Genomic DNA, 27883 nt, shown 5'->3' on the forward strand with positions numbered 1-27883 from the left:
TGGGTTTATATGAACAAGATCAAATTTTAAAATATTTATTTAGAATTTATAAAACCAAGTCTATGATACAAAATGAGATCAGACAAAAACAAACAGCAGCCATGGGGCTGGAAGTTGCTTCCTTCCTATCTCTCAGCTACATTGCATGCAGGGAGACCGAGTTCCTCCAGTCCTTTCACAGCCAGGATTTTGGGGTTGGTGGCCACACTTTTGGTGGTGTTCTGGGTTTTATAGATCCCAATTAATCTGTCTGCAATCTCAAACATGTTGTTGCGCAGGCTGATGATGATGAACTGGGCGTTTTTGGTTTGCTCCTGAAACAGAAGGGATTGGTGTTAGTGCCCAGCATTCCCAAAATCCCCTCTGTGCTCTGTGGCACACAAAGCCACGTTTAAAGCTGCAGCTGCAGGCAGGGAACTCCCAAGTGCTTCCCTAATCTGAAGTAGCTGCCCCTCATCTTTGTCAGTTTATAATAACTCTGAATGTTTAATTACCTGAACTGGAGATGTGTAAGGGGTTTGAGGGCAGAAGTTTGAAAGGCATGGAAAAAAGTAATTGCTACTAATTAGGATATAGATCAAAGACACTGATGGGAATGACATGGAAGTGTAAATCCAAGGAACCTTGGGAAATCACAAGCTTGGGTCCATGGAAACATCAGTACCAGCTACAGTTGTGTACTCTGCCAGCAGCTGATGGTTTGGGGCAAGTCTGTGTGTTCCAGGGGGAGCAGCACAACTGCAGCAGCCCAGAGCTTTAATTGCCTGTGGCTGTGTGGCCACTGTGTCCCTTCTGGAGGAGGAGGCACTGCTGGGAAGCTGGGCCACGAGAACTCACGTAGATGTAAAATGCCACGATGGAGACGTTCTTGAAGTCCAGGGCGGCGTCGATCTCGTCCATGAAGTAGAGGGGGGTGGGTTTGTAGTGGTGCAGGGCAAACACCAGGGCCAGCGAGCTCAGGGTCTTCTCTCCTCCTGACAGGTTGAAGATTTTCTTCCAGCTTTTCTTGGGGGGCCGGACACTGCAACAGAGCAAGATCGGGGCTGTCAGGAATGCTGCTCCTGCCTGAGCTCAGCTGGGCCCCAGGGGCTGTGCCTGCCCCAGCTCATGGATTGATCTGGGAGCATTCCTGCATCATTCCCTAGGCAGAATGAAGTGCCCTGGGAATTAAGAAGTGCTGGGAAGTGAGTTCAGAGCTTTCCAACTGCTTTAGCTCCTGATTTCTCCAGGAGAAAGAAATGAATCTGAGAGCTAAAAACTTGTGCTTTCTGTCACTATTTGCCCACACTGAGCCCTTCTTGCTTCACTGATGATCAGTGAGCATTTACTTTAAAAACAGGTTGAAAAAAGGACTATGATGATTAAAAACTAATGGCATACAAAGTATTTTGAACACCTGAACATGATTCCCTCTGAGAAGGGATCCAGACTGTCCACGAGCTCCAGCTCAGCATCCCCTCCCAGCGTGAGCATCTGGTAGTTCTCTTTCAGCTTGTTGGTGATGACATTAAATCCTGCCATGAATTCATTCAGCCTCTGTTTCCTGAGCTGCTCAAAGGCCTCTCTGAATTTGTCCCTCTCGCTGGTGATGTTGTCCAGTTCCTCCACGTGCTTCAGGTACAGCTCTTCCTGCAGGGGAGAACAACCAAACCCAAGGGCCCTTAGAGCAGCTGCAATTTAAACCTGAACACTTTCCCTTCCATTTGAACACTCCTTCTCCCCAGCCTGTCTAACAGCCCTGAAACAAAACCCCCAAACCGTCTCTCTTTTCCCATCTCTGCTGCTGAGGGAAAACAAAAAACCAAACCCGTGTCAAAATAAAAAATACTTCATCTATTGAATGGTTCACTATTACTGATGTGAGGAGGGAAAAATCCAGGTACTGGGTGTCTGTCTTGGCAGGGAAGATTTGACTCTGTTAAATAAACATTCCCAGGAGAATCATGGAATTACTTAGGTTGGAAAAGACTTCAAGATCACCCAGGAAGTCGTTGTCACCCGACACTGATGGTGTGGGAAACAAAAAGAAGCTCTGGAAACACCTTTGACCTTGGCTAAGGACGAGCTGCTACCAGCAGAGCAGCAAATTCCCGGTTTCCGGCAGGAGGAAGGGAGCAGGGGAAGGGAGCAGGGCCGTACCTTGCTCCGGTACTCGGCGATGGCGCCCAGGTTGGGGCGGAGCTGGTGCCGCTGTGCCTCCAGCAGCGCGATTCTCTTGCTGAGCGCGTCCGGCTCCTGCAGCGCCTCCAGCTCCTCCTCGCTCAGCGCCCGCAGCTGCTCGGGGGCCTCGCCCTCGATGGCGTGCAGGGACAGCTTGGAGATCTGCGAACACAGCCCTGCTGAGTTTAACACACACCTGCAGCTGCTTCTGACAGGAGTTTCTTCGGGGTTAGTACAAGGCAGTTTCTAATCTCCAAAGCTCCACCATTCTTCCCACAAGTCTCTTTAAAATAGGAAGTGAAAAGGAGAATAAATTCCCTTTATGCTATTATCCTGCTCCTGCCTACACAGCAATAAGCATCTGAAGAGGAATTTTCTCCCAGTCCTGTGTTTTCTATGGGGGTATTAATGAGTTCATGCTCTGAGATGCACAGAGAAGCTGTGGCTGCCCCTGGATCACCGAAGTGCCCAGGGCAGGACAGCACCTGGAGCAACCTGGGATACTGGAAGGTGTCCCTGAGGGTGCATCTGGATGAACTTTAAGGTCCCTCCCAACCCAAACCGTTCCACAATTCCCTGATTTAAGTTTTTGGAACAAAAGCATTTCCTACCTCTTTCTGCCAGTATTTAACCTTTCCCTGGTGGGTGGAAATGTGGCTGTCAATTTGTTCAATCTTCAGCTTGATGCTCAGAGCTTCACTTTGAAGGGCATGTTCAGCATCCCGAATCGTTTTCATCTCCTGGAGTAAATTCTTCTGCTCCTCCTGCACTGCTGGCAAAGCCTCCTGAATAGAAAAATGGCAAATACCCCCAAAAAGGGCATTAATCACAATCACCTACAAAAATGCTGCTCCTTTTTTGGGTGAAAAGTCTGTTTTCACTTAATTTACTCATGGCTGTGGATGGAAACAAATAAATATTCTTAGATTTATAACTGATCCTTGAATTGTGGAATACTGAGAAAATGCTGCAGTTTGTATTTTCATTCCAGATCTGGATCAAACAGGTCCTACACTCATTTTTAGCTAATTAGAGAAAGACATCAAATCTTAGATTTATTTAAAAGCATTTCAGCCATCCTGGTTTTCCCTCTCTCACAGAAATCTAGATGGGAAATTAAAATTCCACATAACTGGAAAAGTTTTATGTTTAAGCAACCTTTAAACGCAGCAATTTGTTTGGGGAGACCTGGTGTAAGTTTTTTCCTAAGCTGGGTCAGGATAAATTTCCAGGTGAGTATAAAAAATGAAAATACAGCATTGCCACAGCCTGGCTGCTCTGCAGAGAGAATGGGACAGCAGTGGGACACAGGGAGGATTTAACAGAGGAGGAAATCCCTGATTCCCTGGAGCCCAGAGCGCTTCCAGGACTCACCTCAGCCTGCTTGCACTCGTTCATCACCTCGGTGGCTTTGTCCTCCAGCGTTGTCATCTCTGCTGTCAAGTTCTTCATCTCCTTCTCGTTTTCTTCCATCTCCTTCTCCGTGCGCTGCAGAGCCTCCTCGGATTTCTTCAGGTTCCTGCCCAGGGACAGGGAGCTTTGTGCACCTCACAGAAAATAACCCAGGAGCACAATCTCACTGGCAACAAGGAGCACGTGCTGCTTTAGGCAGCAGCTCCCCCACTCCAGAGGGATCCAAGGAAAACAAAGTTGTCTTCCTCAGCAGCCAGACCTCACTAAATGACTTCGTTTCTTCTTGCAGGGTTTGGAATCTCTATGGAGCAGTGAGCTCCCAGAAAAAATAGATCCCATTTTATTTCCTGACAGAGCTCCTGATAAAATCAGCCCCTTCAGATTTGAACTGCTCCAGCACATCCAGTCGAGTGCTATTTTGGATGTTGTCCTGAATATTGCAGTTTAGGCAATATTAAAGAAATGATTCAGGCAAATACTAGAGAAATGCTGATTCAATGTGACTTTTAAACTATTAGAAACTACAGGATCTGACTTCCCCTTCCCTCCCTGAGCCCCAGGTAGCACAGAGCCTGAGTGAGTGCAGCTCCAGCCCGAGGCTCCCTGTGCTGTACCTGTCTGCAGTCTTGGCTGCCACCTGGGCCTTGGTGATGGCTGAGGAACATTCATCCATTTCCTTGTCAATCTTATCAATTTTGTCCTGCTGAGCCTTCAGTTTCTGGTTGTTGGTGTCCATGATGAGCTGGTGCAGCCGCTTCACCTCCTCCTCCATCTTCCTGGCCTTCTCAGCCACACGCTCATAATCTGGGTGAGGAGAAGGGAGTCAGCTCCTGACATTACTTAATGTACACAGAGTGCTTCAATACGTGAGGTGCTGCATTACAACTTACTCCAAGCTCATTCTTTGCATTTCATTAATGGGAAGATGCTCCAAAGGTAAATTTTTAAGAACTGGCCACCAGCATTTCCCAGGAGCTGGTGTGAATGTGAGGCTCCTGCCCCTGCTGAACAGCATCACTGCACAAAAGGGATGTGTTCCCACACATAATACAGGGATTTATTTTAAAGACTCATGGCAGCGCCTGGTTAGAGCCTGGCAAAAACCTTCACTTGCCTTTTATATCATTGCCTCCTTATTAAGAATTCTTACCCCTAATTAAACTAAGTTTCCCTATGAATGTGTGATACAACCACAAAAATCTAAGCAAAGAAACAAAATACTGAAATTCATGTTTACTTTAGCTTGGCTAAAACATGAACTTGAGCAATTACACAGAAAAGGGGTTTTACTTTCTGATCTCTAGAAGCACTTTAGAAAAACGAGGTCCCAAACCATGACAGGGAACTGAAGCACAAACCCAAACCCATGCGTTCCTCTATTGCTAAAAGAGATTGCTACATCTTTTATCTCAAATCCCCCCTCCACAAAATGTACCTTTTTTATAACCATCAAGGACTTTTTCCAACTCCTTCTGTTTGGTTTTGTCTGGAGCAGCAGCAGCGACGTTGGCTTTGAGTTCCTTGATTTGATTTTTGAGATCAATTTCTTGCTCAGAAAATCCCTGCAGAGAACACAACACGGGGCTGGGATCTGTCCCTGGCAAGTCCCTGAGAGCAGCCAGGCCTGGCTGGGGCTGGGCAGTGCTCGGGGCCCTCACCTGGATGCTCGCTGTGTATTTCTCGGAGGTGTTCCTCATCTCCCGGATCTCCTGCTGCAGTTTCCTTATGGCTTCCTCAAGCTGCGATTTCTCCTCCTCGCACAGCGCGGCTCTTTTGCAATCCCTGTGCAGCTGGGATTCCATCTTGCTGATCTACACACAGTGAGAGCATTATTTACTGATGTCACCATGACAAACCAAGCCATGGCTCATCCCTGTGCTCAGTAACTCTTAAAACACAGGAGAAAGTGGAGTAAAAACTCAGCTCGGGGAGTCTGAGTGCTGGGAACATCGGCTGTGCCAGTGAGAAACAGAGGAGCAGCTCCAGATTAAAACCTAAATGGAATTCAGAAGGAAAAGCAAACTCTATCCTGCTCTGCCAAAATGGTGTCCAAGCTACCAACGGGAGCACTGTGAGACTGAATTCAATAATGAACAAACACAGAACCCCTGAGGCTGGAAAAGCCCTCCAGGACCATTGTCCCCAACCCAGAGCACTGATGGGGACTCCAAACCTCCCTGGCAGCCCCTGCCAGTGACAACCCTTTTATCCCTGATGCACTTCAAAGCATTCTAACCTCTGCTACCACTGGGAATTTTGGCTTTGTAAACATGAATAATTCTCCTCCATCCCAGACCGCTCCTGCTCATGGTGCTTTGAAAGGCCCATGTGTGTCCAAACGAAGGAATTCTGCTGGAATTCCATTTCCATGATGTACTCACCTCTTCTTCTGAGATATCCATCACGACTGAGGAGCCCATTCTGCCCTTCATGACTTTTCCTCCCCCACCAGTCATGGTTCCTACAGAAAAAGGGAGAAAAAGAGCTCAGAGAGCTCCTTGGGCTGCGGTATCACCCACGAAGTGCTTCCAATGGAGCTCCAGCTGGAGCTGCAGTACCTGACACCTCGATGATTTGTCCTTGCAGGGTCACCACCCTCCACCTTTTCTCCTTTTGGAATGCTATTCTGGTGGCTTCTTCCAGGTTTTTGGCCACCAGAGTGTCCCTGAGAGCGAAGTAGAAGGCCAGGCGAACCTTGGGGTCCTCCACCTTCACCAGGTCAAAGAGCCGTGGCACGTTCTCAGGAGTTGGGATTTTCTGTGTTTTCTTTTCCCACACAGCCATCTACACCCACAGAGGAAATCAAGGAATCAGCCTTTGGGATAAATGCTGAGGTCATCCTGTTATTCTATGGCATGTTAAGGCTTTAAAAGAAATGTGATTAGACTGCAATTAAGAGTAAAATGATTTGTTTTCTCACCTTGTCCAGGGCTATAAAGGTGGCAACTCCAATCCCTCCAGCCTTCAGGAAGTTCACACAGGCCTGGGCAGTGTCAATGGTGTCCACAACAATGTGATCCAAGGCTCCACACGAGGAGGAAATGGCCACGTCGTACTTGTCATCGATGGCTCCCAGGTCTCCCTGAGGATGGAGGGACGAGGGGCAAACACTCATTAGCTGGCACCTGAGCTGCTCTTTGAGCTGTGTCCCAGGAAATCCATCAATGCACTTCTTAAAATCTGAATAAACTGATTCTTCTGAAGCAGAGATAATTCTCCTTGGACAAAAACCGGCAGAATACAAACCCAGCACTTTTACAATTACACTGATGTGCACCAGGAATGAAGAGCTCGGTTCTGAATGGTCAGAACTTTAAACCAACACTGCTTGGAAAGCAATGAAAAATGTTTGATTTTACAGCAAGTCCACAGGATTTACAGCTCTGCTTTCCAAATTCCTAATGCCAGGGAAGTCAGGGATCCCTCTCCAAGCTCCTGATGCCAGGCAAGTGAGGCATCCCACACTTCATCCCAGGAACACCACTCAGCTCCTCCCAAGTTCAACACTAGAACTGTAACAGCCTTCTAGCACTTACCAGCCTTCCATAGAGGCCAGGGATGTTCCCACATTTCTTCTGCTGGAGCAGAGCCTCAAGCACTTTTCCTCGGCTGCGACTCTGTGCCAAAGAACTTTTGGCTTCCTCTACTTTTCGGCGCAGGTTTCGCATGAGATCCTTGGCCCCGGATTCCTCCCTTCCCAGCTTCTCCAGAGCATTCTCTTTCTGGGGGTCAAAGACATTGGCTCAGCCTCCCAAAATCGACTGGATTCAGGGAGCCTTCAATGCATGGCTTTGTTCTTTGGGGAATGCTTGAGGAGCAGGAAATGAAATTCAAAGAATGGTCTGGGTTGGGAGGGACATGCAAACTCCCCCAGTGCCACCCCTGGGTGGCAGGGACACCTTCCATTGTCCCAGGCTGCTCCAGCCCTGTCCAGCCTGGCCCTGGGCACTGCCAGGGATCCAGGGGCAGCCACAGCTGCTCTGGGCACCTGTGCCAGGGCCTCAGCAGCCTAAGGAAGGCTCAGGAGTGCAGCCACATCTCAGTGTCAAATTAAATCTGTTCCTTTGCAAGGATATGTAGAATTTAAGTTAAGTCAACATTGGCTTCACAAATTAAGTCTGAAATCCAGTATTTGCTCCACCAGCAAAGTGAGTATTAGAAAGCAGCTTTTCAGGGATGTTTTAGAGGAGATGGGTCATGGTTTATTTTCCCCATGATTATTCCAAAGAGAAGAGTGAGCCTTTGGTTTGTGTGTGACTCAAAATGAAATGGGAAAGTCAAGTCTCACCTCCTTGAGCTGCTGCTCAGCCTGGGGTAATTTGCCAGCGATGTCTTTGATGGCAGCTTTCCTTTCCTTCAGGGTGCTGGAGGTGCTGTCCAGGGCCTCCTGGGCCTGGCTGAGCTGGGCCAGGGCAGAGTTGTACTTGCTCAGGTAGAGCTCCAGCTCTGCCTGTGCTATCTCCATGCTGGAGCGGCTCTCGGTCACCTCCTTGCTGAACTCCATCAGCTCCTTCTCCTTGCCCTGCAGGAACACAGGCACAGCTCAGCTGGGCACAGGAACAGGACACAGGGACAGGAAACACTTCTGCTCTCTGAGAGAAGCAGCATTTCTTCATTAATCAACATGAAAGGCTGGGGCTTCATTAATGAGGCTTTTCCTAATTATGAAAAATGTCAGGGAGTTATCACAGAGCATTTCCATACAAGCTTTGGATGGTTTTCTCAAAAGGTGGGAGGAGCCCTACACATTGAGCTAAATTACAGCTCAAATCCATGGAGAATCCACCTTTTCAAGGACAGAAAATAGCCCTGTAAATTTACAGGATAAATTTCCAGCCTGCAGGCACTGAACAAGACCACCAATAACCAAATGTTAAAGTAGTTGCTCATTAATTCACAGACAGTGTGGGAAAGGCTGGGAACAGATCATTCCAGAATATCTTTATTTATTTAAGCAACACCACTGGCTGAAATGTTTTGGTGGCAGCAAATCAAAGTGTATTATTTATATTCAATCTGTGAATGAGCTACTTGGTGATGTTTGAGGACTCAAAAAGCAGCCAAGGCTTTAGCTGTAATTATTAATTTAAGTTGAATTTCCCACCGAGGCTCCTCTGAACTACCACGAGGAACAGTGGAATTGTCAAGAAATGGCATTTTACGAGTGCCTGCTGCTGGTTTCCTTCAGAAGGGGGAAGTCACAGCAGGTGGGTGATTCCTGCCTGTCCAAACCTCTTTTTCCTTCTGGATTCCCTTGGTCTCCTCCTGCAGGCTGGCCAGGACCTGCCTGAGCTTGGCCTCCTCCTTGTCCTTGGCCTTTGCCAGCAGCTCCTTCTTGGCCGTGGCGTCCTCGATGGCCTTGGCGCTCGTGGAGGGGACGTTCTTCAGCTCCTCCACCTGCACAGGAAAGGGCTCTGAGCCTCCTCTGCTGTGGGAACTCAGCACATCACTCCGGATGTCCAGAGTTACCCAGAGGATTTTACAGAAATCCTGCAATGTTGCCAGGAGCGTCTGGTGGCTTGACTTCGATCCTTCTAAGGAGGTGACACCTGTGTGAGGACGTGAGAGTCACGTGGGAGTGAGTGGTGCAAAAAAGATATAATTACAGGGTGAAATATAGATTTTAGGGCTTTTGGTACAGGGGGGTTATGGAGACAAGATGGAGGGATCAGGGCGTGTCTCGTCCTTCTTCTTTCTTCTTCTTCTTGTCATCCATTTTCTGTGGTGATGTTGGCACTTGGGGATTGGTCCATGGTGAAGGTGCACTTGCTAACGTGGGTGAAAGGTATTGGGAAATAAAGGTAAATATGATGTATGTAGATTTTAGTATAAAAAGACACGACCTGCCCCATGGGTGGTCAGAGTGCCCGTGGCTGCCTTGCAGGTCAGACCTCTGCTGGGCAGACAGAAAATTCTGTAGGTAAGAAACAATAAACAATCTGAAGAGCGAGGAACTGAAGAGTCCAGACTCGTCCTTTGAAGCGCGGGCCGCCCCAGAACCACCGTACGCGTGTCCGGGCAGGGACAGACAGACAGCCAGCCGGACACTGCCTGCCCCTGGGCAGCAATTCCTGAATCCCTCCTGCATCCAAAGGCAGCCCCAGAGCTGCCAGTGACCGAGGGGGTGACACAGCTCCATGGACCAACTCCACTCATGGAGTCATCGCTGCAGCGGGTGATGAGGAAACAGAACCCCGGGCTGATGGAATGGTTTAAAATATCTAATTAAACAATAAAAAAATATCTAATTAAACAATTCCAGCCCCATTTTCCACCTTCTTTGTGCCCTTCCCATTTTCTCCACAATTTATTGCACTTTTCCAAGCCAATCCAGCTGATCCAAGCCCCTACCTTTTCCTTGTCCTTTTGAAGCTGCTTCTCCAGTTTTTTAGCCTTGCTCTTGGCATGTTTGAGTTTCTCCCTCACTTTCACATCCTGCAAATCCAACTGGGTGAATTTTTCTTTATTTTCCTCTATGAACTTTGTAATTTTATTGCATTTCCTGGAGGAAAAAAAGAAAAAATAATGATTTCATATAGTATAAAAATAAGGCTTATTAAGGTTGCTTTAATAAGTCAACATGGAGAATTTAAGCTGATATTACTCAGGTTTTGTCATTAACAACATCCAATATTCCCTATATTCCCAGTATTTTCCCTGGGAAAACGATGTTCCATCAGAAAAAGATCAACTACCCAAGCAATATTCAACATCTTTTCAGAAATTTTCATTTTTTAATGGCCAGAATTAATAATTCTCATCTCTCCCCAGTATTCCTGAGATGAGCAGGTCAATATTGCAGCTGGATTAGGAATCAGCACTCAGGCAAAGCAATTTTAAGAAACACAATTTATGCATAAATGATTCATGAGGAAACCAGGGAAAAATCCCCAAATTCGTGTCCCTAAGCATTAGGGTTGTAAATATAAAAAGCATTTACTAATTCTTTTTTTGTACAGCCAATATAAAGAAATATTTTAAATCTATTAAAAAGATCAGACATTTCCTTATTGTAATTGTGTACCTTATCCAGAACCAAATCAAACCTCTGTGAATTTGCTTTAACTTAGTTTTGTGCATTTAATTCATTTTTGTGCATTTAATTTATTTTTGTGCATTTAATTTATTTTTGTGCATTTAATTTAAATGCTTCTTTGTGTATTTAGATGTACCAGAAGTGACTCCGGTCATCAGATAATCTAATTTTTTGGTGGGAAACATGTAAAACACAGTCCTGCACATCCCTAAAGTACTCACTTTTCAAGTTCTTTCAAAGCTTTATTCTTGATTTTTGTTTCCTCTGCAAGTTTACTGCTTTTCTCATTAATACTTTTAGTTTCTTCATTAATTTTCTCCTTCTGCATTTCCAGGTCATTGATTCGTTTCTTTAGGTCATGGCTAGGAAAATAAAACAATAAATCCTCACTTTTCTCCATCTCCACAATGAATCTCTAGTTCTGATTTCTCAGTGTAACAACAGAATTACGTAAAATATCAAAAATTAATAACAATTTGGAGTTAGAAATGGAAAATATTTCTAATTAGAGACACTGAAGCAAAGTTTAACAGCAGCCCCACCACATAAAAGCCAACCCAAACCCTGAGAATTACTTACATGTAATATTGACACATCTGATTCTTTTCCTTAAATATTTGGTTTTCCAAGCAAAGGAACTCAATGGCTTTATTCTTGTCCTCTTCCAAGGCATCTTTTTCTTTCTCCACCAGTTTAACTCGATTTAACTGGAGAAAACAGAGGGGCAGAGATGAGGCAGGGCCAGCACTACAGGAGGAAACCATGAGGAGAAAACTCCAAACCCTTTGTAGGACATGGATCTTCCAGAAAAATGGTACCAGGAATTACCTCTGCAAGGCAATTTTATGGTGATTTCCTTTATCTCAGCCTTCTGACTGGCCAGTTTTAATTTAATTCCTACACCTACAGGTGATGGATGTTTGTTTTTAAAACAAGTCTGCTACAGGATTTGCCATGGACACATCAAGGAAAACAAACTGATTTTATTTAGAGCTTAGTCCTTTTAGCACTCAATACACCAATAAAAGGCTACAAAAGTATGATTTTTAAGGGTAGCAGTGATGCCTTGAGAAGGCTGCCCTAGAACAGAGCTCCAGAATAAAGCAGGGATTCATTCCAAGGATCTCCTCCATGGATCCACCTTGGGCAGCACCAGAGCCCAGCCAGGGCTGCACCCAAGATGAACCAAAATGGCCCCAAAATGCACGAGCGCTCCCGGGGTCTCTGCCTTGGATCAGTTCTGCTCCATTTGCACCTTGCAGTTCATTGTCCCATCCAGCTTTAGCCCCTGCAGTCCCACCCTGCTTGTTTTTCTCTCTCCAGCCCACGGGGTTTGTGCTCTTGGGCTGAGATTTGGATCATTTGTCCTTGGTGCCCAGCTGGAGCAGGAATTGTTTTGTCTCCCTGCTCTGTGCACAGAGCTCAGCATCCCCTCATGTGAAGCTCAGACCCAGCACACTAAAGCAGCACAGAATGTGAAACACAGAAAAGCTCAAACCTGAGGCATCAGCAGTAATTCTGTGTATTTTGAGTTCCCCACAGGGCTGTGTGCAGAAATGCTGTGATTTGTTTGGGATGTCCCAGGAGCTCCCAGAGTCACTGGGTTGGAAGAGGCCTTCAAGACCATCGAGTCCACCCCAGCCCCAACACCTCAACAGAACCCTGGCACCCAGTGCCACATCCAGGCTTTGTTAAACACACCCAGGGATGGGGACTCCAGCACCTCCCTGGGCAGCCATTCCAGAACTTTCTCACCCCTTCTGTAAAAACATTTCCCTGCTATCCAGCCTGTATTTCCCTCGGTGCAGCTCGAGGCGCTGTGCTCTGGTTGTGTCAGTGCTGCTGGAGAAAGAGCCCAGCCCCAGCTGAGCACAGGCACCTTTCAGGAGCTGTGAGAGTGATGGGGGCACCCCTGAGTCTCCTCTTCTCCAGGCTCCCCCTCACTGGCTGCTCCCAGGGTCGGTCCCACCCCAGCAGCCGCTCCGAGGGTTGATGTTCCACCCCCAGCGGCCGCTCCCAGGGTCGGTTCCTTTCCGAGGGTTGCTGTCCCACCCCAGCGGCCGCTCTCAGGGTTGCTGTTCCATCTCAGCAGCCGCTCCCAGGGTCGGTTCTGCTCCCAGGGTTGGTTCCATACCCAGCAGCCGCTCCCAGGGTCAGTCCCACCCCAGCAGCCGCTCCCAGGGTCGGTTCCATACCCAGGGCCGGTTCCATACCCAGGGCCGGTTCCATACCCAGGGTCGGTTCCATACCCAGGGCCGGTCCCACCCCAGCAGCCACTCCCAGGGCCCAGGTCCCACCCCAGCACCGCTCCCAGGGCCCATGTCCCACCCCAGCACCGCTCCCTCTCTCACCTTCTCGCCGCGCTGCTCGTTGAGCAGCTCCACCCGGCGGCACAGGGTGTGGATGGGCTCCTTGAGCCGCGCGGATCCGATCAGATCCTCCAGGTACTCCAGCATCCCCTCGTCGTGCTCCGTCTGCCCCTTGGGCTTCATCATGGCAATCTGCTCCACCTCCCCCTTGGGAAACAAAAGTTTGGTGGGTCTTTTCTTAGTTTGTTGTTTTTTGGGTTTTTTTGGGATGGGGAAAGTATTCTGAAAAAAAAAATCTATAGAATGAGTATGAGATGTTACAAGAAAAGAATAAAATAAGGCAGCGATTAAAATTATTCAAACTGGAATATCACAAAATCATTAAGGTTGGAAAAGGTCTCCAAGATCAAGTCCAATCTTCACATTTATTTGGGAAAACAAAGATCAGAATAAAGAGAAATTTTCTCTCCAAGGTGAAGTGGAGCCACCTTTCAGGTCTGACCGTTGCTTCATTCTCTAAAGATTCAAAATGTGTTTCCACAACCTAAAAAGAGAAGAAGAGAATAAAGCAGGTCCTTGGCAAGAGAGTTCAATCAGGATTGAAATCCCTGAAGGGTCTCTTTAGAAACACAAAGTCCATAAAATCCTGGCTGCTGGATCAATTGGAATTGGAATTAATTAAATTGAGGCTTCCTTGGTGGAGAAAGAAAAGGATTCTTTGGGATGAGGGTTCCTTTGTGTCATTTCCCTTTATGTATCATGTTAATTTCAACTAATTTAGGTGGTATTAAAAAGAATTTCAATTTTCAGAAAGAAGATTTAGAAAGGATTAAACAGAGCCAGTGACAAGGACAGTTTGTGTTACTGAAAACCCAACTCTCATTTTTATTTGTTGCACATCTCAAAAAGCAGAACACTCAATTTGTGGATAACTGCTGCTGGATTGTGTAAAGCCCCAGTTTGCTCCCTTGCCACCAAGGTGTGGATTCTGTCCCCAGAACTGCCTGTGAGCCCTTGGGGAGGATCTGTGCAGCCTCCCAGTGCCTCTGATTGTCAGCAGCCTTTCTCCCTGCTGGCATTGCAGCATTTCCTCTGATTCCATCCACCAGGAAACAATCCCAGCAAGATGGAACTCGGTCAAGCTGGTCAGCACTGAGAGGTTTCTACACTGGCTTCACAGCCCTGGTGTTCAGTGCTGGAAAGCACAAACCCACCTTGGATTTAACAGGGGAAAATGGCAATTATGGACAAGCAAGGAATTAATCAAATTTCTATTCTTTGGCTAAATACAATTAACCACCTCTAAGAAAGATGATGGTGCAGTTGTGGAGTTTCTAGCTTTCTAATGTGAGTTCTTGAATTATTTTCTTATTGAAGGCAAAAATAAGTGTATTTAGAAATTATTAATTAAATAATAAGAGTATGAAGTATTATTTAATATATATACTATTCAGTTAATGTATAAAGAAATCTGTTTAGTTCAGCCCAGATTTAAGAAACAAAAAGGTTCCAGAAAAAATTAAAATATATTTTTCCAGAAAAGAAATTCAAAGTTTCCTTGACTTGATAAAGGAGAGTGAAAAGGTTGTACCTGCTCTTCTTGCCAATGATTAACAGAGCAAACAGATTTTACAACTGCTAAAACTCCATTTTTGTGTTTCCTAACTGATTACCAGTGCTCATTGCTCGTTGCCTTATTTGAGCAGTGAATTTAAAGGCCCCGAAGCTCCCTTGCTCTGGGTGACTGTAGAGCTGCCCTGGTGGTGAAAGTGAAAGCAAGGCGGGGCAGGCAGCACTGAGGAGCAGGGAGGGCAGGGGCTCAGAGCTGCCCAGAACCGGCCCTGCAGCCCCTGCACTCTGCCATCGCTGCCCTCTGCTGCTCTGCCGTGGCCCAGGGAGCCAGGACAGGGAGCAGTGGCTACAACAGGCAGGAAATGAGGCTCTGCTCACACAATCAAAATGGATGTCAAGAGCCAGCCATGGGCGATGCCGACGGGGACCAAGCAAACCTGCACAGGGGCAAGGAATTCCTGGGACAGCCCAGCCTTGGATCTGGGCTGGAGAAGCTCCAGGGTGCCTGAACTGAGACCTTGCAGTGCCTGAGGGAGCTGCAGGGAAGATGGAGAGGCTGTTCCCAAGGGAGGGAGGGAGGGAACCCAGAGGGCAGGGATGGTGGGAGATGGGGAATTGTTCCTGGCAGGGTGGGCAGGCCCTGGCACAGCTGGGGCTGCCCTGGATCCCTGGCAGTGCCCAGGGCCAGGCTGGACACTGGGGCTGGAGCCCCTGGGACAGTGGGACGTGTCCCTGCCATGGCAGGGGTGGCACTGGGTGGGGTTTAAGGTCCCTTCCCACCCAAACCACGCCAGGATTCCACATTTCCATACCCACCAAGCCCCGTGGGAAGGTTCTACACTCAGTGCAAGAGCTCTGCATGGAATTACAAACACAATCCCGGCTTCTGCAGCATGTGGAGCCTTCCCCATCCCCGTGGATCCACAGGGGCCAGCCCCAGCTCTGCAGCAGGCACACACATCCCAGCAGTTCAGCTCCACAGAATTCCCAGGAACACCCATGGGGATCCTACAGCAGCACCTCCTCTGGGGAAACATCCCCGAGGCATCAGCTGAGCCCTGGGGCAAAGCAGGACAGAGCAGGCTGTAAAATGAGGGAAGAGCCCTCCTCAGCTGGAACTGGCTGCTCTGGTGAAAAGCATGAGGAATAAATTCCTGCCATTTGCAACCTGTGTTTCTTTGCACAGCTAAATAATTTACAGCTGTGATGTTTAAGAGACTTCCTCAATTTAAGAATTTAATTTTCTATTGTATCTAAGTAAAGAGGACAAGTTTAAAAGAAGTTTCAGGACTGGCAACATCAGCAGCACGTTACAGCATTGGTTTAAAATTCTGCATTTGCCCACAACCCCTGTATTCTCTAAAAGCAGGAACACAGCTGAGCCTCTAGCACAGCTCTGACCTGAGCTCTTCTGGCACACATGGAGTGGAGCTTTTGACAGGGAGTTTTCCAACTGCCTGGTAAAGGGAAGGTTTCACCTACTCATGAGGCTTTTCCTGCAATTGTGGTCCAGAAACAAGAGCCTACAGAGGTAACTGCCATGTGCTGTGTTCCAGAACATTCCCTGTGGGACTGGCTCCTGTTCCCCAAAGCTGTGGCACAAAGTGCTGACCCCAGCAGGGATCCCAGCCCCAGAGGTGGGACTGGGCCTGTGGGGCACTGGGACAGTGCTCAATGGGAATGAGGCAGCTTTGGGATCCAGCCACCACAACCCATCCCAAAATTCTGCTGTGGAGGAGACAGGGATGGCAAAAAGGCCCTGGCATTGAAAAATTACTGACAGCAGGCTGAGAACTCTTCATGAAGAGCAAACCCCACTTTTTGGGGTGGAAGGGGCCTTAAGGAGCACTTATCACTATCCAGGGTGCCTTGGACACTCCAGGGGCAGCCACTGGGAGTCCCATCCCAGCCCCTCCCAGGCAGGAATTGCTCCCCAGGATCCCCTCCCAGGCAGGAATTGCTCCCCAGGATCCCCTCCCAGGCAGGAATTGCTCCCCAGGATCCCATCCCAGCCCTGCCCCCAGGCAGGAATTGCTCCCCAGGATCCCATCCAGCCCCTCCCAGGCAGGAATTGCTCCCCAGGATCCCATCCAGCCCCTCCCAGGCAGGAATTGCTCCCCAGGATCCCATCCAGCCCCTCCCAGGCAGGAATTGCTCCCCAGGATCCCATCCAGCCCCTCCCAGGCAGGAATTGCTCCCCAGGATCCCATCCAGCCCCTCCCAGGCAGGAATTGCTCCCCAGGATCCCATCCCAGGCAGGAATTGCTCCCCAGGATCCCATCCCAGGCAGGAATTGCTCCCCAGGATCCCATCCCAGGCAGGAATTGCTCCCCAGGATCCCATCCCAGGCAGGAATTGCTCCCCAGGATCCCATCCCAGGCAGGAATTGCTCCCCAGGATTCCATCCCAGGCAGGAATTGCTCCCCAGGATCCCATCCAGCCCGCTCCCAGGCAGGCTGAGCTGTCCCTGCACAGCCTAGGAAGGTGTTGGTTGTTCTTGAGGATTGCTTGCTCTCCCCATCCCTGAGTATTTGGGATAAAGCTTTGGGAAGGCCTGGCTTGTGCCCAGACTGTCACTGCAGCACGCCCAGAGCTCTGTCAGTGCCCCACAGGTGATTCTGGCACCAAGGGGGTATAAACAGGACCCTTCCCAGCATTCTGCAGTCTCAGTTTCTGCTGGCTTTGAACAGCTTTGAACAGCTGAGAGCCCTGGCATAGCCTGGAATTCAGGAGCTGGGAATGCACCCTGGAGCTCAGGGCACTTGGGGTGGTTTCTGAGGGGAATTTTGTGGTGCTCTTGTGCTGCTTGAGGTTTGGGTTGTTTTTGTGGCTTTTTAAGGGAACTCTCCACCACTGATCAGAGATGGAGAAATGTGACATCTGACTGAAGTGAAAATCCCAGCTGTGCTCAGAAGAAATGGCTTTAGAGAAAGTATTTCCTAGAAAATGCAACACCATGGAGCAGGAAAACCCTTCCTGGCTGGGGACGGGGCAAAATACTTAAATTGATTTCAAAAGAACAGAAATTGATTTCAAAAGAACAGAAATTGATTTCAAAATCCCATTAAACTGCCAGAAAATTTTATGTGACACAACTGTGACTATGAGATTTGGTATTTTTAGGAATATTTAGGATTTTTAAGACCATTTTTTGAAATTCAGAAGAATATTTTAGTAATTTCACTCTAGCAGCAGCAGCCTATTTTTATAAGAGCAAAGCTTTCAAGGCTTTTTGAACCCCCATAAAAGGGAGTTTTCTTATTGAGACCAAAATCTTTGAGTCTCAGCAAACTTCACTGTAATCCAACCATGACAGCTGTTCCAGCAGAATTCCAACTGTCCTGGAAATTAATATTTAACAATAATCATACCTTGGTATTGCAACTTCTCAATATGTACCCTTTGCTTTCTAAAGCAAGTATTCCATCAATTCTTTTGCAATTTTGTGGTATGACATGAATGAAGTGGAATTAATATCTGAATGCAGTGATTGGCACATAATTGAATTTATCAAGCAGCACAAGATTAAGGGGTATTTGGGATAAAATAGTGCTATAAATACATGAGTGATTAAAATTTAATGTAAGCAGTGTAAAAACCACCTTGATTTGCACTTTTGTGCAGGATTAGAGCAGCCAGAGCTAAAATCTGCTATTTGTTTGTCCACATGTAAAAAAAACCATTTAATTCAAATTACACCCCAATTTCTATCATTTTCTGAGCTTTTTACCATGGAATTGAGACAAAAGTGACCCAGCACAGGACAAACATTTCTTAAGAAAAGCCAAGTTCTGTTTGACTCTGTTTTCCAGAGCACAGCAATGTTTCACTTCTCTCAAACATGAAGCAAATGGAGATAAAAAGAGATTTTGCAAGAGCTTCTCCAGGAGCTGAAAACTGCTCAGCATCACCAGGAGCAAAGGCAGAGGGACACAGGATTTGTGCAAAGGAGAAATCCCATGACAACAACACCTGCACTGTTTGTTAGAAACTGTTTAATTTATCTAGGGATTTCAAAGAGAGCAATTCCAAGCCCAACCCCTGCATTTCCTTTGCTCTTTACCCATTGGAACCAGCACTGGCACAGAGCTCCTGCTCCTGAGCTCAGCTTTGGGCTCCTGCAGCCCCAGTTCCACCTGTGGGACACAGCCTGGAGGTGCAGCAGCAGCCAGGGTGAGGAACAGTCCGAGGAAAAGCAGCCTGGGTCTTGTGGAATTTGCTTTTCTCGCTGCATTTTTACTTCCTGCCTGGTTTGTGCCCTCAATTTCTTGAGAGCCAGGCACCAAAAGTGCATTTTTCTCTTCAAAAAGCCTTTAGGCAGCAAAATGAGAGAAGTGTCTCCTTTCCTCTGTCTGCAGCTTCCACTGATTTCACCCTCTCTCCCAGATTTCCATTTTTAATTTTTCTTTATGTGCCCACACTTGGCTTTGGGTAATGGTAGCTCTCATTTTTAAGCAAGAGTACAATAAAGAATGGCAGAAATCAATCCTACATTTCTGCATCTCCAATTTATTTATTAATTTTAGCTCATCCCACAAAGCTTTGCCCACAAATTGAGCAATTCTGCACACATGGATTTTGGAATATGGATGGAGAGAGCAAATATTCCCATAATTCCCTCATTATCCCTCTGCTGTAACACAGCTCTGGGAAGTTCCAACAGATTGTTTTGAGATTTTTTTTCCCTTGTAATTCCATGTTATTGTTGCTGTTATTTAATGTTTGCTGTCCTGTCTCATTTTTGCACTTCAATTTTACCACATGGTGAATATATAGGGGGGAAAAAAAAGCACCAAAACCTCCTTTCCAGGAAAACTCAGGGGGAAATCAAATCAAATCCAAAATAAAAACACTTCTGAAAATCTGCAGTGTCACCAGTGGCCAGAGATGAGGAAAACCTCAGACTGAGCCTTTACACAGCTTTCAGTTGTGTGCACAAACCTCCAATTCTGCATTCTGGAAAGTTCCCAAGTTTTAAGGGCATTGCTGTGTTTCATATCAGAGCACAAAGTGAGTGCAAATCCAGAATCACTTTGGAATTGAAGTCAGGAACATTTGATTTGTTATTGGGGTGTCCTAAAGAAAATATTCAATTTTCACTTCTTTTCTCCTGCCATTTCCCATGTTTTTCTGCAGGATTTCCTACAGGAACAACCATCTCTTCACCCCCCATGCTGGCAGCACAGCTATTTATTAATCCCATTTATAACCCCATTTATAATCCCATTTATAGCCCAATTTATAGCCCCAGTGTCCCATCAGGAGCACAGACCTCAACAACTGGGAATTTCTGCTTTATCTCAAAGGAGAAGAAAATCTCTCCCTCATTTCCTCCCCATTCCCCTGGAAGTGGCTCCCACATTGTTTCCACACGGGAGCAGGTGAAAAACCTGACAGAATTTCCTTCCTGGCAGCCTCATCTTGCCACAGGATAAAACTGAGCTCCAAAATACAAAATAAAACCAGTTGGAAAATGCACCAAATAAAAGCCCTGCAGTTGTTTAGACCTAAGATGACAGGAGAATATTTAAATTAAGTTTATCAAATATATTCTACTAAAAATCACTGTATAATTAGGACAAAATAGACTTAAAACAATTGGAATTTGTTCATAAGATTGTGAACTAAGTTGAAATAAATGTCCAAGTTTGTTGCCATGAATGCAGAGGGGGTTACCTGGGCAGCTCCACTTGGCTTTCCCACCCTTTTTGGGGACTCTGCTCCTCCCCCTGCCCATGCCAGGGGTGGCCACAGGTCCCAAACGCTGCCCCTGCAGCCCAGGGCTCCCATTGCCTCCCTGTGCTCAGGGGACAGCACCAGAGGCTGGGATGTCAGAGCAAGGCCCTGGGGCCCTGCAAGGCCTCCAGCCAAAGCTCATTCATTGATTGATGGATGGATTTGTTCCTCTCCAAGGTGAGGAGCACAGCAAAGCAGCAGCAAGGTGCCAGGTTTTCCCCCAAAATCTCCTTTTTTGGAGTGACAAGGTGCAGCTTTGCCTGCTGCAGTTTCAGGCTGGCAAGCTCATTAAAAATGCAACATATTTGTGATTGTTTGAAATGATTAGAATAATGCCAAATAATTCTCTATTCCTGAAAGCACTAAAGGGAAATGGATTAAAAGCATGGAGTGTTGGAGTTCAGGGTCCCAGAAGTGACAAACTCCTCCTGTTCTGTGCTGGCAACATCCCACTGGACCAGATTTCTCTCAATTTGCAAGCTCAGGCACAGAATTTGTAACTTTGCTAGAATTACTCAATTGCTCTCACATTTTCTGGTTTCCCACAGGTGGTTTTTGGGTTTTTTTTTGTGATTTTATTCACAGAAGTCAGCAGCAGTTTGATTTGAATATTTTCAGTTTGGCATCAGCAGAAACACCTCTATCAAAACTCAGCTTTCAAATTTTACCCTAAAAAGCACCAAAATCAGCAGAAAACCACTGCAAAATAGGGAGTGAAAGGGGGAAAAGGAAGCAAAAAAAACCCTGAAGCAGCCTTCTAAAAAGCAAATATTTTCCATTGAGTAATGGCAATTATGTGAGCAAGATAAAATCAAAGCTCTGAAGGTGTTGGTACTACATGTGGGACATGTTCTCCTACAACTTTTTCATTAGTAGTGACAGCAAATGTTCTGTCACACACCCAAACCACCCTTGAGAATCCTTCATTCATATTTTTCCCCAAAATCCAGAGTACAAATGAAATATTTTAATTACACCCTATTGGTATAGTCAAAAATCAGATATTTATAATTGATTTTAAATGATAAATACTTGGTTAAATTGAGTTTAATTAAACTCTTAGTTTTGCTGCTAAAAACCAAAAAAAAAAGTAAAAGCCAAATCAACCTGTTACTTATCCCTTCAATTTTAAATTATTTGAAAAATATTAGGGGGAAAAATGCAATTCCTGTGATAACAATCCACAGCCTTAGATGGTTTTATTTCCTTCTAACTCTAAATAATTTTAACTTCTAACTCTAAATAATTTTAACTTCTAACTCTAAATAATTTTAACTTCTAACTCTAAATTATTTTAACTTCTAACTCTAAATTATTTTAACTTCTAACTCTAAATTATTTTAACTTCTGACTCTCAATGTTAGGATTTGGGGGTTGAAGCTGTGCTGTCATTGTGTGGAAAGTATTGCCACATTTCCCAAGTGGAAACACTGAATTTTGTACAGTCAGATCAGTGGATTTCACTTTCAAAAGGCAAAGGGAAAGGCCCTGCCCTGTCAGAGATGCTAAAAAAGGCAGAAAATCTCAGTGCAGCTTGTGAGACAAAGCCTGGTGTGATGAAATATGAAAACTGCGGTGGGAGAGCTCTGGTTTATGGTCAGTTCTTGCTGTACTTCCCTTGATTTCCCTTTGGAGGGTGGAAAACCTGAAATTCCAGCTTTTAGGAATAAAAGGGATGTTCCCCTCATTCACACAATTTGTGGGAGGAGAAAACCAACTCCATTTTGGGGAAAAAAAGTATAAAATAAATGAAGCTTTCCATATTCTCTTCCAGATGTTGCCCTCCCCTGCTGCCAGTGCTCTCTCACTGAGCTCTGGGGTCTCTGGGCCAGCATTCCCACCCTGCTCCATCCTGCACTTTCCACTGTCTCCCTGCTGGAAATTCTGGCCAAATGAGACTGCAGAACAATTGTATTTATTAAAAAAAGGATGTGTTTACTCCAAGTTGTTTTCTTGGAGGTGCTTCTCGCTCCATCTTGAAGCAGAAAACACAGGAATGAAGTGTTGGAGGAAATCATTAATTGGCATGGAGACTTGCAAACAGAGATATCCTCTTTTTGTGGGTGTAGCTGTAAAAAAGGCCTGCACAGAAAGCCTGGAGGAAGTGAAGCAAGCACAGCCACCCAGCTACAAGTTCTTGAAATATTTTGGTTTTTTAGAGGGGAACTGGAAGCTCCTTTGACAGAATCCAGCCTAAAATAAACTCTATTAAACATTTCAGACCTTGGGAAGCTCCCACTGATCACTGGTTTCTAGGCCAGAGTAGATTTGGGACTTGGTAGTAATTACAGGTAATGGCAGAAATAGTTATTGAATAGAATTAATATTTAAATACTTGTAGCTTAATTTACATTTTAATTGGCTGGCACATAGCAAAATTCTCATCATTTAAAAACTGGGAAAAAAAAAAAATAAAGTTGTTCCCTTTAGCCTGACTTTAAAACAGCAAAGAGATGCAAGCAAGCCTCAGAATGTGAAGGTCAAACATGAATATAAATGATATAATATTGACAAATTGTGATTCATTTTACAGTGTGGGCTGTGAACTGTAATTAGTTGTGAACTGTAATGAGTTATGAAGGTTGGTTAAAAACATTTCTGGAGCTGGCAAACAACAAACACATTCGGGGGATTTTTCCTGCCCAATCCATTTCCCAGCCTGGTGTCTCAGCAGAGCTGTGGCTGTGGCAGCACAGCAGCTGAAGCAGTTGGAGGATGCAGCTTTCAGTCAGCCCTGCTGCAGTTCAGAGCTGAAGCCCCAGGTGCTGAGGCTCTGCCACGCTGAAGCAGCACAAGAATATTGGGGTTGAAGCTTTCTCTGACACTCCAATATTTACGTGCTGCTAGGGCGGAGCGAGCACAAAATCCCCTCCTGGAGAAAGGGCCAGGGATCCCTGTGCTCCTGAGCCTTCAATTCCTGCAGCAGCAGATAATGATTTGCACCCTGAGCAGAGCATGCAAACCATGATGTGCTGCTACAGCACTTCAAGGCCTCCAAGGCAGCTTTTCAAAGCTGCATTTTTTAGAATTTTACCTGGAAATGCAACTTTCAAATGGGTGTTACTCACACACCAACCTGGAGAATTAAGAACCTGTTGTGATCCAGGTCGATCCCGTGGCTTCGGAGGAGCACCCCAACATCTCTGAATGTCTTTTTCTTGCCATTGATGTAGTAGGTGGAGGAATTGTCTCTATAGGCAGTTCTAGAGACACAGAATTTGCTGTCAGGAATGACTTCGTAATCATCTCCTTCCTGCTTTGAGGAAACACAAAGCCAGAGGAACAATTACTGTGGATGGGAATTCACCTCCTATTTCACAATTAACCAGATCAGTTTTGTCATGGCGTGTTTTTAGCATGGACTCTTGAGTTGTAGAAGAAGTGGGAGCTGTCTTAAAATTGCATTTCTTGAAAAGAGAGAAAAACAACAGCAAAAAACCCCTTGGAGAAGTGAACAGAAAAGCCCTGAGCTGTGTTCCTGAGGTGCCTTTGGCCCTGAGAGGGGCAGGAATTGCCTGTGCATGGCCGGGCTGCAGGGCTGCGTGTCCCTGCAGAGCTCCCTGCGCTCCCAGCTCCACCAGGTAAAAAAGGCAAAAAAAAGTTAAAGATGGGGCAAATGGGAGAGCAGCAGCTTCAAAAGACAGCTTCCATTCACCTTCCCTTTTACCAGCCAGAATCAAGCTGCTGCCAGGCTTCCAGAAGTTAAAATTCACCCAAATTAACCCCCAAGAGCTCTCAAATTGCTCTCTGGTTTGAAATCCAACTCAGCTTCTGGATGTTCACACAAAGACAAAAAAAAAAAAGTTTAAAAATTTAAATAGATGAATTTTTTAATCTGGGTATTATAAACACAAAAAGAAAAAAAATAAGTGTCTTTTCAAACAGGTCCTAAAAAAGGCTGTAAATGCTCCACTTTATTAACGCCATTTTTGGAATTTCAATGTACACTTCCCCCTTTTTTGGTTGACCCTAAATTTAAAAGTTTGAATGTGTGCACAAAAAAGCAATTTAAATTAGGAGAAATAAATTGTTTGTACCACAATTGCAATAAATCAACAAAAATGCTAAAGTTTTTATCAATACACAAAGCAGCAAGCAAAAGAAATATTTTTTTAATTTGCTAACACTTTCTATTTCGTTCTAACAAAATATCAGCTTCAAAAAATTTTAGTGGTAAAATGTGGGCTCCAGAATTTCTGCTGAGAAATCAGTTATAAAATTACAGGCATATTTGCAGTACATAAAGTGTAAATAAGTTCCAGATTCATTATGTATTTTTCTAAATTTAAATAACCTAAAATAATTTCAAATTGGTTTGAAAAGCTTTTCTTAAATAGCTTTTATTTCTTAATACATACATTTGTGTTATACACTACATATATTGTGTTATACATTTAAGAATATCTAATATGTCCAAATATAGATTTATAAATTTCCATGAATTCTTTTAATTGCAGAAATAAATTTTATTTACTTGAGGTAAACAAGATTACAAATTAAAACGAGTTCTTGTTAAAATGATGATTAAAAGTTGCTAAATTGTTTTCAAACAGAAATCTACCACATATTAGTCCTGCAAATGAAAGAATCTTTTAATTAAACAAATTAAAGAATCTTGACTAAGATTTTAAGAGCTGCCCTAGTCACCAGAGGATTTTTCAAGTTAATTAACACTGATGGTTTATATCCCAAAGGTAAACTAATCATGCTAGGAAGTTTTCCCCAGCTCCAAGGAAAATAAGCAAATCTGAAAAGTTGTGCAGCTCCTTAAGGGAAAAAGCTGGGATCAAACCCACCTTGTCAGTGATCTTTTGGAAGTGCACTTCCACAGAGCAGCTGGGGATGTCCTTGTGCTCATCAGAGTTGTGGATCAGCACCGAGAGCTTTTTGGATCGGATTTTTTGGGCTCGATAGCCAAACACAAACAGCAGGGAATCGATGATGTTGGATTTGCCGCTGCCGTTTGGCCCAATAATGCACGAGAAACGCTGCAGAGAAGGGTTGGGGAAAAGTCATCTTCAAAGGCAAAGAAATCCTGCACCCATTTCAAGCACGATTCTTCCTCGTGCCTGCGAGTGTCTGAGAGCTGAGCTTTGGCTGCCAAGGTAGAAGGGAATAAAAGCCCCAGAGCTGAGCTCAGCTTTCCCAGCTGCACCGCTTCACCCAGAGCCCTGCACTTTGCAAAGTTTCACGCTCAGCCACGTAAGTCTCTTGTGGGCACAAAAAAATATTCTCTTGCTTCAAACACGGCCCTAAAAGTTCCCCAGCAAACGAAATCAAGAGAAAAGAGAGCTTTTCTAAGCTGTGCTGACAAATTAAAATTGCACAGCATTGCAAAGTTGCACTTCAGTGTTTTCTCTACTTAATTTAGAATATTACTATCAAAATATTTCTAAACCTTAAATATTTTTTCAGTTATTTTGAGGTCAGCTTAGATGAAGAAAATGCAGGAAGGAATAATAGCACCCAGTGAAGTCTTACCTTCGGTTCAAAACTACTTCAGGAAAAAGAAAGATACCTTGTGAAAAGGTCCCAGAGTTTTCTCCCCTGCATAGGATTTGAAGTTCTGGTTTACAATGTGGGTGATCATGAGGCGAGGAGCACCAGGTTCACTGGTCATTGCTGGAGGTGGGGGAGGAGGGATGCTACCCAAAATCTCTTCTAAACTTCGATTATCCACCACCTCATCTGAGGCTGCTAAAACCCATCCAAACAAACAGAAAGATAAAAAAAAAAAACAAGAAAAAAACCAATGGTAAGCTCTCAGTGATTTGACACCTTTTAAAATGCTGAACCGAAAAAGCAAACATCATTTCTGTCCGAACCAAACTACATTTTGGCCTGTAGTTATTAATATGAGCTGAGTGGAATTAAAATTCTTCTCTCCACAAACAAAATGTTTTTTAAGAGCTACTTAAGATGTCCCATCGCTGGGTTTGTTCTTTCATTATGTAATTCTTATTCCAACATACTTTAACAGGCCCCCTGCAATTCCAGCAGCTCCAACCATCACAATAAATCTGCAAATCTGAAGCAGGCAAAGCCTTTCTAATGAATAAGTGCAAAGCCACATTTCAGAGTCACTGTGCAAGATTTGGGGATCTCTCACGAGGCTCTGAAAGCTGCAATGACAGCACGGCTGCTCTGCAAAGACAGGAAGTTTGTTACGAAAACAAACTGGCCCCCTGGATATCAGCAGAGCAGCTTTTCCCCAGGCACCAGCAATTCCTCCTTCCAACGAGCAGCAGTTTTTGCCACCCATTTCAATGTATTTGTCAAATACCTGCCTTGAACAACTGCACATCTGGCTCCCTAAAGTGTTACACAGCTGCTGGGTTTTGCAGATTTTTTTTTGCTGCGAAAGCTCAACTCAAGGAACTCGAGAAAATACACAGCTTCATGAAAAAGAAAGTCAAATCATTTTAAGAGTTAAGTAAATAAACTTGACATTTATTCCATTCCAAGGAATCCCATACCATTGGCTGCCTATAAATTTGAAAAATCCTGCTGTTGTACCACAACCTTCAGTAGAATGTTGCAGATCAGAGCTCCGAAATAGGCTTTATTAGGAGAAAGTCTACAAATGGCTTTTGCACTTGGACTGGGCCAAACCCTTTAACTCTTTGCGGGCTCTTTTGACCATTTTAGAAGCACTTGGAAAGTGCCAAAGTGCTGCTTTGTAGAAGGGAAAAGAGCAAATCCCTTCGGGAAGGGTTTGGAAATCCAAGTTGCTGCTGAGGAGGCTCAGGGAGCAGCAGCACAGGCAGCCCAGACCTACCTTGGGGACGTTCCTGCTCAGGCTCCCTGGTGCCTTCGTTTTCCACTTCCATGGCCATGGAGGACTCCTCCAAGGGCTCCCTGCCCTTCCCACGGGCTGCACTGGAGGTTTTGGTGCTCTTGCCTGGCACGGTCCCTGTTGGCTGCTCCCCTTCCATTCCAAGCAATCAAACAACTGAAGGGCTCTATCTCCTTTGCTAACACAAACAAGAGAAGCCCGTGATCTCAGCACCGAGCTACAGCCCAGCAAGTCACCTACACCTCTGCCCAGATGCTCGACTCATTTAGAAACTTAAGACCCGAGGCATTTAGAAGACAAAAATCCAAATTTGAAACAAAATATCGAGGTTAGCTTCATAACGATAGATTTTAAGATACATCACCCCCAATCGAGGGGCTGAGCCTAATCTGTTTTAACGGCACGGATCTACCTGCTGCCAGCTCGTGGGGACATGTTAGGGCAGTGACTCTGCTCCCTGAAAGCCACCCTGGTGCTGGGGGCAAAAGAGTTAAAGACACATGGAATAACAAGCCCAGGAGCCACATGTCCCTATTCTCCTGGAGGAACTCGTTATATTTCAGACCTGACACTCCTTTTGCTTTCAATAATCCGTGCTAAATATTTGTATGGCTAGAGAGAGATTGATAAACAGATAGAGAAACAAAAGCCCTGAGTGATTATAGCAAAGATTTGACTCTTAAATTATTTAAATCGACACACTCTGCTCGCAAAACACAACACAACCCCTCCTGCCAGCGTTCAGCATTTCAGAGAGAAAGCAAAAACGAAATACCTTCATCTAGCCGGGATGTTAAAGTGATCTGAGCAAGGACGAGCATTACAAAAGCCATCAGCTGGCACTCGAGCACAGCTCCCCAA

At 45.4% G+C, this 27883-nt stretch overlaps 1 protein-coding gene across 1 annotated transcript; it reads right to left on the reverse strand.

Annotated features, from left to right (window-relative positions):
- On the reverse strand, positions 1–27883 carry SMC4 (structural maintenance of chromosomes 4). Its single transcript, XM_036389232.1, has 24 exons — positions 27798–27883; positions 27005–27200; positions 25745–25923; positions 25023–25214; positions 23303–23479; positions 12961–13125; positions 11189–11316; positions 10831–10971; positions 9925–10075; positions 8806–8970; positions 7862–8095; positions 7110–7295; positions 6494–6655; positions 6132–6357; positions 5955–6034; positions 5232–5384; positions 5009–5135; positions 4188–4377; positions 3535–3679; positions 2772–2945; positions 2140–2322; positions 1397–1629; positions 838–1021; positions 1–314 (listed from the first exon to the last, which is right to left on the reverse strand). Exons 2-24 carry the CDS (start codon positions 27159–27161, stop codon positions 126–128), a joined length of 3921 nt encoding a protein of 1306 aa, XP_036245125.1. The 5' UTR covers positions 27162–27200; positions 27798–27883; the 3' UTR covers positions 1–125.

Source organism: Molothrus ater, chromosome 10, assembly GCF_012460135.2.
Source record: "Molothrus ater isolate BHLD 08-10-18 breed brown headed cowbird chromosome 10, BPBGC_Mater_1.1, whole genome shotgun sequence".
Classification (NCBI taxonomy): Eukaryota; Metazoa; Chordata; class Aves; order Passeriformes; family Icteridae; genus Molothrus; species Molothrus ater.